At 47.0% G+C, this 12,550-nt stretch overlaps 1 protein-coding gene across 3 annotated transcripts in view; it reads right to left on the reverse strand.

Annotated features, from left to right (window-relative positions):
* SERPINE2 (serpin family E member 2) overlaps positions 1 to 12,550 on the reverse strand; it is a 68,768-nt gene that overhangs the window by 17,777 nt on the left and 38,441 nt on the right. For 2 of the 3 annotated variants that reach the window (XM_060411346.1, XM_027965242.2), the window contains exons 2-4: positions 11,378 to 11,658; positions 8,057 to 8,284; positions 2,174 to 2,371 (exon numbers count right to left, since the gene is read on the reverse strand). In XM_060411346.1, the coding sequence (XP_060267329.1) occupies positions 2,174 to 2,371; positions 8,057 to 8,284; positions 11,378 to 11,636 (685 nt within the window). In that variant the 5' untranslated portion in view covers positions 11,637 to 11,658. Of the gene's footprint in view, positions 1 to 2,173; positions 2,372 to 8,056; positions 8,285 to 11,377; positions 11,815 to 12,550 lie in introns of all 3 variants that reach the window. The other variant, XM_060411345.1, reaches the window with a different exon arrangement.

Genomic DNA, 12,550 nt, shown 5'->3' on the forward strand with positions numbered 1-12,550 from the left:
GGGAGAGCGCTGGGGTGCCAGTGCCTGACCCCGCTCTTCCCCTTTACTCCACTGCCTACTGGTTCACCCCATCTGCCAACCAACAGGAAACCCAGGGGCAAGGAAACCCACTGATGCGGCCTCCTAGGGGCTCAGAAGGGAGGGGATGAGTGAGAATATGAATCAGAGAAGGTGGGGAAGAGATTCCCCACACTGTGGACCATAAGAACTCATTTGTCTCACTTTCTGTAAAGTGCACACATATTCTTAGATAAATTAGTTCTTAATTGAGAAGCCACCTGGAGATATAACTCCCTCCCAGGAACGTCCTATATGTTCAAGAAATTCCTATGAATACAAACATTTTCATCTTCATGGGAATGTCTACAGAAGACTTGCATTTGAATCTTTCCTGACTTACTCATTATTTTTTAGCAACAGAAATATACAGTGAGGCCCTCTCCAATTTGGTTTATTAGAATGTACAAATACTGATCTAAAACAAAATAGCCTTTCTTCAGATAGGAGCTAGAGGCAATGCTAGTGTTCTAAAGATGTCTTCCTAGGAAACATAACCTCCAAGTGATTTATAGACAAAATGAGCCTTCTATTTTAAAGTTTTTATTTATTTCCTTTTTTTTGGCCATGCTGTGTAGCTTGTGGGATCTTAGTTCTCTGACCAGGGATTGAACCCATGAGAGTGTGGAGACCTAACCCCTGGACTGCCAGGGAGTTCCCAAGAGACTTTTATTCTCCTCAGTTTCTTTGCATGACACCTTTCTGTAGGACTTTTAAGTACATATTATCTTTAAAAAAATGTATTGAGTGAGCAACAAAATACCACCTGGAAGCTTAATAAATGACAAGAGGGAAGAAAAATGACTTTGTTTATTGTATCCCTCCCATGAGCCGTTCCTTAATTTAAAGAATTAGGCAGTTAGAGATATGAAGAGACGTGTTGATCTAATACATACTGTCTATGCAAACAGTGCTTGGGACCCACATGTCCACATATAGATTGGAGACATGAAGGTTAACTTATAAATGAAAAGGGAGCTTAACTGGACCACGAGTATTTCAATGAAAGCAGGTTTATAAAATAATCGCCAGCCTTAGTTCTCTGTGGTAATGAGGCAGAAATGGGTCATTTCCCCCCCCCAACTATAAAACTGACATATGCTCATTTAAAAAATTTTCAAACTCAAAGAAAAAATAATCATTTGAAATACTACCACTTAACATTTTATTGAACATCCTCCAAGACATGACTGTATGAATATATAGCAAGTATTTTACATAAACGAGATGAAACAGCATCTGCTGTTCTGTAACTTGTTTTCTGAAATCAACCACATATTATATAACTTTCTACTTACATAAATCTAATTGTCATGTGTGTTCCACTACATGCACGTGTACAGCTTCTATTTGTTTGCCAGTGTGTGGTTATCGTCAGATTACAAATCCCTTGGTGTGACACTGTTGGGGCATCGCTTCTAGAAAGTCAGTCAGACCACAGCCCCCCTACCCCCACAGCACTCAAGGGCACCCATGTCCCCCCACACCAGAGTCATGACTGGGTTGGCCTTGTCAACCTTTGCAATTTTTGCTAGTCTGATCAGTGGAAAAGAAATCTAATTTTTGCTTTCATTTTTAATTTGGTAATGTAAGATTGCTAATGATGAGTTGACAGTGCATTCATATGCTTATTGTCCACTTATACTTCTTATGTCCTAAATAGCCCTTTTATCTTTAAATTTCAACCTAAAAGGGATGCATGTGTTACATACTAATACACGTTGCTGTTTAGTCGCTAAGTGGTGTCCCACACTTTCACAGCCCCACGGACTGTAGCCCACCAGGCTCCTCTGTCCATGGGATTTCCAGGCAAGAATACTGGAAGGGGTTGCCACTTCCTTCTCCAGGGGACGTTCCTGACCCTGGGATCAAACCCACGCCTCCTGCAGTGGCAGGCGGATTCTTTACCACTGAGCCACCAGGAAAGCCCATAGTATATAACCTTTGTAAATAATGCCAAGACTTACCACGAGCTTTTAAAAAAATCCTGCCCTCCCCTCCCCTGTGCTTTTTAAAAACTAAAAAGGCAGACTGCCCCTCAACTTAGTGATAGCGCTCGAGGGCTTTTCCACGGCTGGCACATCCTAGAACACAGCCTCACCCAGGGTGAACTTACCGCAGCGGAACACAGAGAGCTGGGCCAGCATGGGCACTTGGTAGGACTTTCCGTCAGCTGCCACAAACGTGCGCTTCTTGGTATTCTCAGGCAGAAACCGTGATCGCCACAAACCCTTAAAATACACTGCGTTGACCAGGACCAGTCTGGTGAGGGCACCATTGAGAAGATCTGGGGACAGCAGATTGTCGATCATACCTGCGCAGGCAGAGAACAGACACGGAGGACACTTGGTACCGGCCATCCATTAGCGGGCAAAGGCAGCTGAGGGATTGGGGGAATGAAAAAATCTAACAAGTTTTAAGATTCAAAGATTTTTAAAAGACCTTTCACAATATCCTCTTGTCCTTCTAATTGTTTTCCTCACTAAAAATTAAAAGCTGAAAAATTAAAAATCAGTGAACTAGAAAATACTTCAGAGACCCTCTATTTAGAGTCACCACACTTTTCATCAAGAAATTCTTTTAAAGTTGTAGGATATAACAGCAACATACTAAAAATCTGTATCTCTTTCTGTACACTCACAATGACCAGTTAAAAAATAAAATGAGAACAAACCCACTTATAATAACATCAAAAATAATCAAAGGAATATATCTGATAAAAGCACAGGACAAGAACACTGAAAAAAATTATTTTAGAACTAATACCCTATAAGCTCCCTGTTTTAAGACATTTTACTTATCCACATAAGCTATACTCATTAATTCATTTCTGTGTTTGATAATAACTGACACGTATGGCTGCCATTGAGGGCTTTTGGTTGGTACATGATAAACTGGTGTCATGTTGATTTATTTTAACTCTTGGGTTGATTTAATCCCAGTTAAAAATAAAGGAACATTTCAGCCTATCCAGTGTTATCAAAGCTAAACGCTTAATTTCTCTTAAGATTTTAGGAATGTGGAGCATTAGTTTGGAATCCCTGGTTATTACAAAGCTACTTAAAGAAGAGGTGGGACTAAAATCGGTATCTATGTTGATGGGCCAGGGATCCGTCTAGGCTCATATTACAGAGATTATAAAGAACCAGGGTCTGTCTGTACGGAAGAACTATTTGTTAAGGAAGAGCTCTTCACAAGACATCAGGTGGTCCAGCTTGTTTGTGCTGGAGTGGTTTCAGGATGCTCTTGTGAATACATGAAGATCCCCCTCAAGTGCTATCTCTGCCTAAAGCTTTGGATTTTCATTTAGGTTCCTTTTGCTTGGCTTTTAAAGATTCAACTGTGTGTTGGTGTGTGTGTGCACCTGTGTATGTGTGTATATCTGTCTCTGTGAGTGTGTACAGGTTTAAGAGAGACCACTAATACCAAAACTATTAAAAATGAGTTCACTGTAGCTTTTAAACCGAAAAGTACCTAATATAAATGCCTGTTACAATACATTAAATGGTGGGAATAAAACCAACAGCTTCTGAAGAAGCAAGACAATTTAATTCAGCAGAGAGAGCTTTAAGTCCTTTTAAATGAAGCTCAAGAAGACTCAGATGGACAATAAACAGATGTTTATGTGAGTCATGGTGAAGAAGCACACCAGCATGGATATACCCTGACCCGCAGGGTTCTCAGTAAGTCAGTGTCATCACTGCTCTTTACTTACACCAGGGGGCGCCAACGCCCCCTTACAGCAGGATCTGCAAGGAGAGCACAAGCAGTATAAATAGCCATCTTTGAATGCAAGGGGCCTCTGTGAACACTGGATCCTGTGGGAAGGAAGTGAGAATTCTGTGCTCCAGCGAGTCGGTTTCCCAATAGCTGTGTGTTGCCTTCGCTGGGACCATTATCCATCCAGTCCAACTCCTACATACCTTTGAGATACAGCTCAATGGTCCCCTCTTATAACTCTTGTCTGACCCTCCTCCCATCTCCCAAGAGTTTCCATAAAACCCAGGGCTCAGCACTATCGTTACCCTACAGCATTTTATTCTAGCCAAATGTAACATCTGTCTCCCTCAACTAAACTGTGAGCTGCACAAGAGCAAGCACCCCGTCATTGATTATTGAAAAATCACACCTAAGACTCTACGTTCACTCTTTTGTCGGTGCACACCAACAGTCTGAAGCAACCTCTTCTGCCCTTTTTCCTGAGACGGATAAAGCCTCTTACTGCCACCAGGTTTAGGCTAGCTCAGCGGTAAAGAATCCGCCTACCAATGCAGGAGACACAGGTTCAATCCCTGGGTCAGGAAGTTCCCCTGGAGAAGGAAATGGCAACCCACTCCAGCATTCTTGCCCAGCAAACCCCAGGGACAGAGGAGCCTAGTGGGCTACAGTCCGTGGGGGTCACAAAAGGGTCAGATACAACCTAGCAACTAAACAAGGACACTGCTACTGGTAGAACTAAGATATAATAAGGAAGCACAAAGAAATAACAAAAAAATGCATGGTTTAGAGGCAAGGAGGGAGCTGCCATCAATAATTGTCACGAACACGCATCCATCATCTATCCACCCATCCATCTATCCATGCATTCGTTCTTTGATGCCTGCCTACCATGTGCCAGGAACTCTTTTAGGTAAGAAAACAAAACAAAAATAAACCCTGCCCCTCAAAAAGCTATAGATTAGAGGGAGGGGGAGGCTGACATAAGTGACTTGGAAATACAATTGTAATAAATAGCCTGCAGTGAAAGCATGGATACTTAAGGATGTGAAGGCAAGTAAGAGGGGGATCCGATCTGGTCAGTGAGATCAGGGATGGGTGGGCTCCTTGAGGAAATATTATTTGAGCCTATAACTGTGAAAATAGTTCACATTCACCAAACATTATTTCCAAAGTGTCAACCACTCTGTTAAATGTCTTATGAGTATTATTCACATTCCCAGCCTTAATGTTATTATAAGAATTCTAATAGGTACCACTGTCTTTTTTTTTTTTTTTGGTCTGTCCTTCAGTTTTTCTTTTTTTGGCTGTACCATGAGGCTGGAAAGATCTTAGTTCCCCCACCAGGGATCAAACCCGTGCCCTTGGCAGGGAAAGCAGTAAGTCCCAATCACTGGAAGTCGGGAAAGTTCCGGTTCCGCTATTATATCATCTCCCCATTTTACAGAGGAGGATGCTGAGGCACAGGGAGTTTAAGTAAACAGACTGATGTTACACGGCCAGTAGGTGGCAGAACTGATATTCAAACTACTTACTGCTTGTAAGGGCTATGCCATTCATGAGATGGTGTGAAATGAATAGGCCAGGGGCTATCGGGGTGAGAAAGCATTCCAGAAAGCAGGATGCACGGGGGTGTCTGTGATTGGAGACAGGATGGCCAAGACTGGGATGGGGCCCTCATGGTTGGGTCCGAGGCCATAGAGAGGGTGTCCCAGGCAAGCCATCACCATATGCCTGGCACACGGGAAAGTCTTCCCCACCCTCTTCAGGGCAGGATTGGTCATCTCCACGTGGTGGTCTTCCACATGTAGACTGATTCACCTCCAGTGTCTCCCTGAGACGTCGCATGTAGCCAAGTGCCTCTGAGTGGGGCCGTTTGAAAATCTGTAGGAGTGTTTCTGGCTGAGTGGACAGTGACCAGAGATGCTACCTGTCTTGTAATGTTCAAAACAGCCCCACGCAATGAACGGTCCTGCTTCCTGCATAACTTTCCAACACTCCGCTGCAGAGTCATGTCGCTGAGAAACCTGCTCAAGGTCATCTGAGCCCAGAACCTCACTTTTCTTGCTTGTAAACACAAAGTATTTTTTTAATAATTTATTTTTAACTGGAGGATAACCACTTTACAGTAGTGTGTTGGTTTCTGCCATATATTTTGCGTACTGTTGATGGACACTGAATTTGCAGGGAAAGTGATGACCATGCAAACCAAGAGGAGCCTGTACTTGTTTTGGTCGGAAATTTATGAAGAGTTTTGCAGGGTTTTAGAAAAAAAACTGCATCAATGATGGTGACACAGCCTGCGGTTTCTGTGTCACCAGTAGAGCGGGCCTGACGCAGTCTGCTTTTGTGGCTGTCAATTCACAGTGTGAATGTCAATTCCCATGTCACTTCCTACTCTAAGATTCTGTCGCATATTCAGGGGTGGCTATACCCAAGGGTTTACCTTTTGAACTACATCCAAAAACTACTTTTGTTTTTCCTAGTATTACAGCTTGGCATTATATTAATTTTTTAAAATTTATGTATGTGTGCATAGGTTTCAGGAGCTATGCATTTCACTTCAAGAGAGTATGAAAATCTTTTTTTTTTTTTTGACAGTGGGAGTTAGGTCTGCAGGGTTGAAGAGCACTTGTTTAGCCTTACTGCTTTCCTTTCCCCAGATGCTGTGAGCAATGCATTGAGTCAGTGTGTGTTCAAAGTGGCCTGAAACTGTCGGGCAGCATCCTGAGGGACTTACTGCTCCCAGGACGCAGCAGAGGAGAAGACTAGGTGGGATCTGGCATGTCACATCACACAGCCACTCCGCATCTGAGTGCCATCAGCTTCCTGCCTCTGTTCTCAGTCCTGCAGGCTCAGAAATCACACTAATCCCCTCCCACTCGCTGGTCTCCTGATCATTTTGTGGTTTCAGGAAGGGAGCCTAGGTTGCACCATGCAGCGTCCTGTTAAGAAGGGATGGCACGGGTTTACCAACACCACCCTGGCTCTCCTCCACCCTCCAGAGCATCTTTTCTAGCCCCTCATGTGGTTTGCAAATATTTGCCTTGACAAGTTTAGAGGGAGACTAGGGGAGAACTTGCTTTAGTGCAGAAGGCTAGGCCCCTGCCTCAGAGATTCTGCCTCAGCAGACTAGGGGTCCAGTGATCTGAATTCTAAACACATGCCCTGGGCCGTTCTGGGGCTGGAACCATGCTTCAAGAGATGTGACCGCTAGAGACAGAGTTTCTCCAAGGTCCCTCTTTGGGCTTATTCTCCTTCTTGAGACTCTTTTGCTTCCCCTCTCATGACCTTAACTCCTCTCTTTGTGAAAGATGGTTTCCAAATCTCTGTTTCTAGCCTTAACTTTTCTCTGTTGTTCTGTACCTATCCCACCTCCTGAATGTTTCCCCTGAAACTGCACTTCACAAATGAGCAGGCTAAAAGTACTGATGTCAGACATTTCTTCAGTTTCACGGGGAACATTTGTACATGTGCACAAATGGCCATCACGGTGGACGTGCTCTATCTAAGGAAGGGCACGGCTGTGTAAGCACATGCCAACCACAACCCACCAACACACCTACTTCCTGCGATGACAGAGGCGAGGGGGAGGGAGGGGAGGAAGGGGAGGAGAGAGGCAACACGGGGCAGGGGGCCGAGAGGTCCAAACTGGTGTGTATAAAATACACCGCAAGGATGTATTGTGCAGCACGGGCATATAGCTGGTATTCTGTAATAACCGTGCATGGAGTGCAACCGCTAAAACCCGTGAATCGCTACACTGTACACCCATACCTTATATAATACTGTATATCAACTATACTCTAATAAAGAGAGGCAGGAAGGTGTGGGGAGGGGCTCAGCCCTGAACCTTACAGGCTGAGAAGCACATTCTGGGCAAGGGGGATGCAAATATACAAGCAGGAAGAAATGAGCAAAAAAAATCTGCAGAACAGACAAGGGCCTGGGGGCGGGGACCTGGAGATGAGATGCATCGAGAAAGAAGAGAATCCTTGGAGCTGTATCCTGCCCTGGTCCCTGAGCCGCAGCGAGACAAGTCCCGGGGGTGGGGGGGTGGAGGGGGACGAGCTGCGCCCACAGCAGGAAAAGGGAAGGAAGAAGACTGAGCCGTGGGGCTGCTAAGAGGGAGAGGACAGTGCAGTCAGTGGGGTCCAGGGCTTTCAGCACAGACAGGCCGCTGGACTCACTGACCTCAGGTAGGGTCTCAGGGCCTAAATCACGCCTTTGTCCACAAAGCAGAAAACCACCCCCACTTGCCCCGGGACCCATGGCCACTCACCCTGCGTCTCGTTCCTGACCCACGCGTTGATGGACGCACAGGCGGAGGCCGGGTCCTCGAAGTTCGCATTCCGGACTTCACATTGGAACACGTCCTTATTCCTCGTGATGAAGGGCACTTCCATCTTAGAGTCGTTTTTCACAAACACGGCGTTGGCCACCGTCACGATGTCTTTATTCTTCTTGGAGACAATGGCCTTGTTGATCTTCTTTAACATCTTACCGACTCCTGAAGCAGAAAGGAGAAAATGCAGAGATATTTCCATAAGAATTCAAGGCTTTCTTTTTTTTTTTTTTAATATCATCTAGAGTATGGAAAATAAGAACAGTATAATAAAAAAGATGAGTATGAGGAGCAAGAGACTAAATCATCTGATTTTTCAGTGGCCTCCTGTTAAGAAAAGAGGGGAGGGCGGAAAGTGATATGTAACTGTTAACAGCCCCTCAAGATCAGCTGCGGGCTTCCCAGATGGCTCAGTGGTAAAGAATCCACCTGCCAATGCAGGAGATGCAAGTTTGAACCCTGGGTTGGGAAGATCTCCTGGAGAAGGAAATGGCAAGCCACTCCACTATTCTTGCCTGGGAAATCCCATGAACAGAGGAGTCTGGAGGGCTACAGTCAGTCCATGGATCACAAAGTATCAGACATGACTGAGCACACAGACACATGAGATCAACTGTATGTCTTGCCTGAAATCAGGCATCTCCCTGGGCTGCTCCGCACCTCTCCCGTGTAGACCTCGCTCTCCTGGAAGAGGTTCCTGGCACCAGGCCAACAGGGAGACTCGAACCCTCGTCAGTTACGCACCCACGGGGGAATCAGCCCAAGGACTCTCCTAATCTGTCTCTCTCTCTCTTCTGAAGTGCTATTTCCTTTCCTGACAAAGATTTAATAGTTCAATTTCTTGTCTCTATTTTGAAAAAAAAAAAAAAAAAAAGGTATCAAGAAACATCAGAAAGACTATGAAAAACTGCCATGTGCCACCATCCAAGAACAATGTGATTTCTACTTGATACCAAACTCACAAAGGGGATTCATTTTATGGTGACATAAGCTTTATTTTTGACTTCCCATGGTAAAGCATCTGCCTACAATCCGGGAGACCGGGGTTCAATCCCTGGGTTGGGAAGATCTCCTGGAGAAGGAAATGGAAACCTGCTCCAGTACTCTTGCCTGGAAAATCCCATGGACGGAGGAGCCTAGTAGGCTACAGTCCATGGGGGTCACAAAGAGTTGGACACGACTGAGCGACTTCACTTTTCACTTTCCTCTAAGCTTTATTTTACACAAGCGACTTCACTTTTCACTTTCCTCTAAGCTTTATTTTATACAAGCGACTTGTATGCACTCCATTTGGTTTCAGGGCATGGAAAAGAGGGAAAGAAGTCATAGAGGATGAAATGCATGCCTACAAGAGAGCTTGACCCACAGATCCGTCTAACTCACTTGGGGTCCTTTCAAAATGACACTGTTCTAAAACAACCAGCAGGGTCACCTTGACGGTCACTCTGGAAGAGCGCAGGTGAGAGCCCCACGGTCCGGCCCTTTGTGAGGCCTCTGGGGACCCCACCCCTCGTGGGTTCTGAGAGGCGGGCCCAGCAGGAGCGGGCAGGCCCCCTGTATGATGAAGGGACCAGCCGCCGTCAGGGCCCAATCTTGGCACTCGTTCCTTCCAGCTGCATGGCCTCCTCCACCGGCCCCGGCCCCCTCCTCAGAAAAGGTCAGGGCAGGTCCGCCTCCCCTGCCCTGGATTGCCTCACCTCCCTCCACAACCCATGTACTGCCATCCTGAGTTCCCAGAGGCTGAGCCCAAACCAGGGCCTGACAGCCCACCCGGGCTCCCCCGGATGAGTCTGTCGTGTGAGCTGACGGTGAGCGACTTTGGGTCAGGGGAGGTTGCCCACAGACCGATATGTCAACATTTTAGAAATACTACCTGACGTGGATGTGGCTTGGCGGGAAAACAAACAAGAATCTAGCTGCTCTTTTAAAATGGTGTTGGCCGGCAGGGCCTGGCCGGCCCTGGGAGAGGCCAGGAACCCTATGGGTGGTTTGCTCTGAAGTTATAAATCACCAAGACTTCAGTGGGCTTCCAACGAGGGCAGCACAGTGTGTTCCAAGCATTTAGTCCTCCTCTGCTTCCAACAGGTGAAGGAACTGCAAACTCAAGAGGAGGTTTCACGCTGTGTAAACAAGAGCGCGGGCCAGCGTGGGAGGGCGGGGGCTGGTAGGCCTCTGGGGCTGGTGGCCCCAGAGGAGGCTGCTTAGAGAAGAATCAAGTTGGGGTGCAGAGGGAGGCGCTCAAGCTCCCAAACCCCCATCTCTTTCCTCTGCTCTGACGGTCAACAGGGTCAAGACTCCTAGAACCTGATAGCAAGCGGGAGTGGAAGAATGCGGGTGGGAAAGCACCTTCACTTCCCAATAAAGCAACCAAGAACCAGACGTGAGAAAGGAATTGTTCAAGGTCACGGTGTCCACTGGTGCCAAAGACCAGCGCTGCCCCCCATACCCCATGCCCTGGAGGAGGTGGTGGATGGAGACTCGGGTAAGAAAACCTGAGCTAAGGCTGAGTGACAACGCTTGGAGATGTAAGCTCCTAAGTTTAGGCAGGTAATTCAAACAGGGTTTTCTTTCAAGAAAACAAAACCATTCCTATTGGGCCTTACTTGAAAAAGAAATCAAGCTTTTTAGTTTGCAATAGTGATAGAGTCACAGGAAGTTGCAAAACCATATATTTTTCCCTGTATATTTCTACCTTTCACCAATTTCCCAATGATAGTATCTTGCATGATGGTAGGATACAGATCCACAGCCAGGAAACCGCCCCTGGCCCAGTCTCCCATGTACTTGTTTTACATGCATGCATGTGGGGTGTGCGTGTGTGTGTGCAGCTCTTTGCAATTTCACCCCCCATGGAGACTCACGTGTCCACCACCAGTGAGGACGCAGATGGATTCCCTAGCACAAGGCTCCCCTCCGCTGCCCTCCATGGTCACAGCCATCCACCTCCCCAAGCTTATGGATTTAAAAGCACACTCACAGCCATAATGCATCCTGAGCCCTCTACACCATGGGCGTGGGGCAGACGGGAAGTTTTGTTTGAGATGAGAAAACAGGAGCACCCAGAGATCAAGTGCCTGCCTGTAACCCCACAGCTGCAGAGCAAAGCCCAGAGCCCAGCTCTCCAGAGCCCCAGCATTGCCACTGGCCCCTAGAGGAGGCTGGTCCTCAGGTGCAGGGGGCGCTAGCGAGACCCCTCCCGGCTGAGCAAGGGGCCCTCCTGCCAGGGACAGCTGCACAGCCAGGCCCAGACACACGCACCGTTCACGCCGTATCTCATCACTGTGGTGAGCTGCTTCTTGGTCCTGCCGTCGGCTCCCAGCTGTAGCATCCCCAGGACGGACGCGATGCCGTGCGGAGAAATGATGATGTTGTCATGAGGCTGGGACTTGACGATCTGATTGAACACCTGGATGCCCGTGTCGGAGCCGAGTTCCTCCAGAGACAGAGGGTTGAACTGGGAGCACACAGAGGGCAACGTCACGGAGGCCACCAGGAAGAAAGGGAAATGCCAATTCATGGTTCCTTCCAGGAAGGACAACCTGAAAGAGGAGACAGAGAAAATATTTATGTTCTATACTGAACAAACATTTACGGAGGAACTACTTTGTAATCGGGATTCCCTGGTGGCTCAGTGGTAAAGAATCTCCCTGCCAATGCAGGAGACACAAGTTCGATCCCTGGGTGGGCAAGATCCCCTGGAGAAGGAAATGGCAACCTTCTCCAATATTCTTGCCTGGAAAACCCACAAACAGAGGAGCCTGGCAGGCTACAGTCAAGGGGTCACAAAAAGAGTCGGACACGGCTCAGTGACTTAACAACAACAAAACAACTCTGTACCCAGGTGGCTATGATTTACTAAATTCAGTGTAACTGCAGATCTTTACTATAGTGAAGATAGAACAGCACAGATGAAACTGTTTTCCTTTATATTTTGTGAGGGGGATGGGAAGCTAGAGGAAGGAAACTTCCACTTGCTGGTCCCAAGACTGTGGCAAACACGACTCTAATCATTATTTCTTTTCCATAACCACCCTTCATCCCATCATACCAATATTTACTGAGCACCTGCAGTGTGCCAGGCCCTTGTCTAAGTGCTGAGCACAGACTGTAAAGAAAATGGTCATGAGCCCTGCCCTCCTGGAGCTTATATTCCAGAGGGGAGACAGAAAACCAGGAGGCAATAGAGTCCTTTAAGAGAGGGATCAGGGGCACAGCAGTATGAATGGTGATGTAAGTGAAGGAAGCAGCAGAGGTGGGGCAGCATGGGCCTGGATGGGCAGGGAAGTCACTTCTGCAGAGGGACACACGTGCCAAGGCCAGAGTAACCAGAAGTGCGGATCAGGGGAAAGGATCCTCCACGCAGAGGAGCAGAGGAGAAGCAGAGATGGGTTATCAGAGGTCGATGTGGTCAGAGGTCGATGTGGCTGCAAT

This window comes from Ovis aries, chromosome 2 (genome assembly GCF_016772045.2).
Source record: "Ovis aries strain OAR_USU_Benz2616 breed Rambouillet chromosome 2, ARS-UI_Ramb_v3.0, whole genome shotgun sequence".
NCBI lineage: Eukaryota > Metazoa > Chordata > Mammalia > Artiodactyla > Bovidae > Ovis > Ovis aries.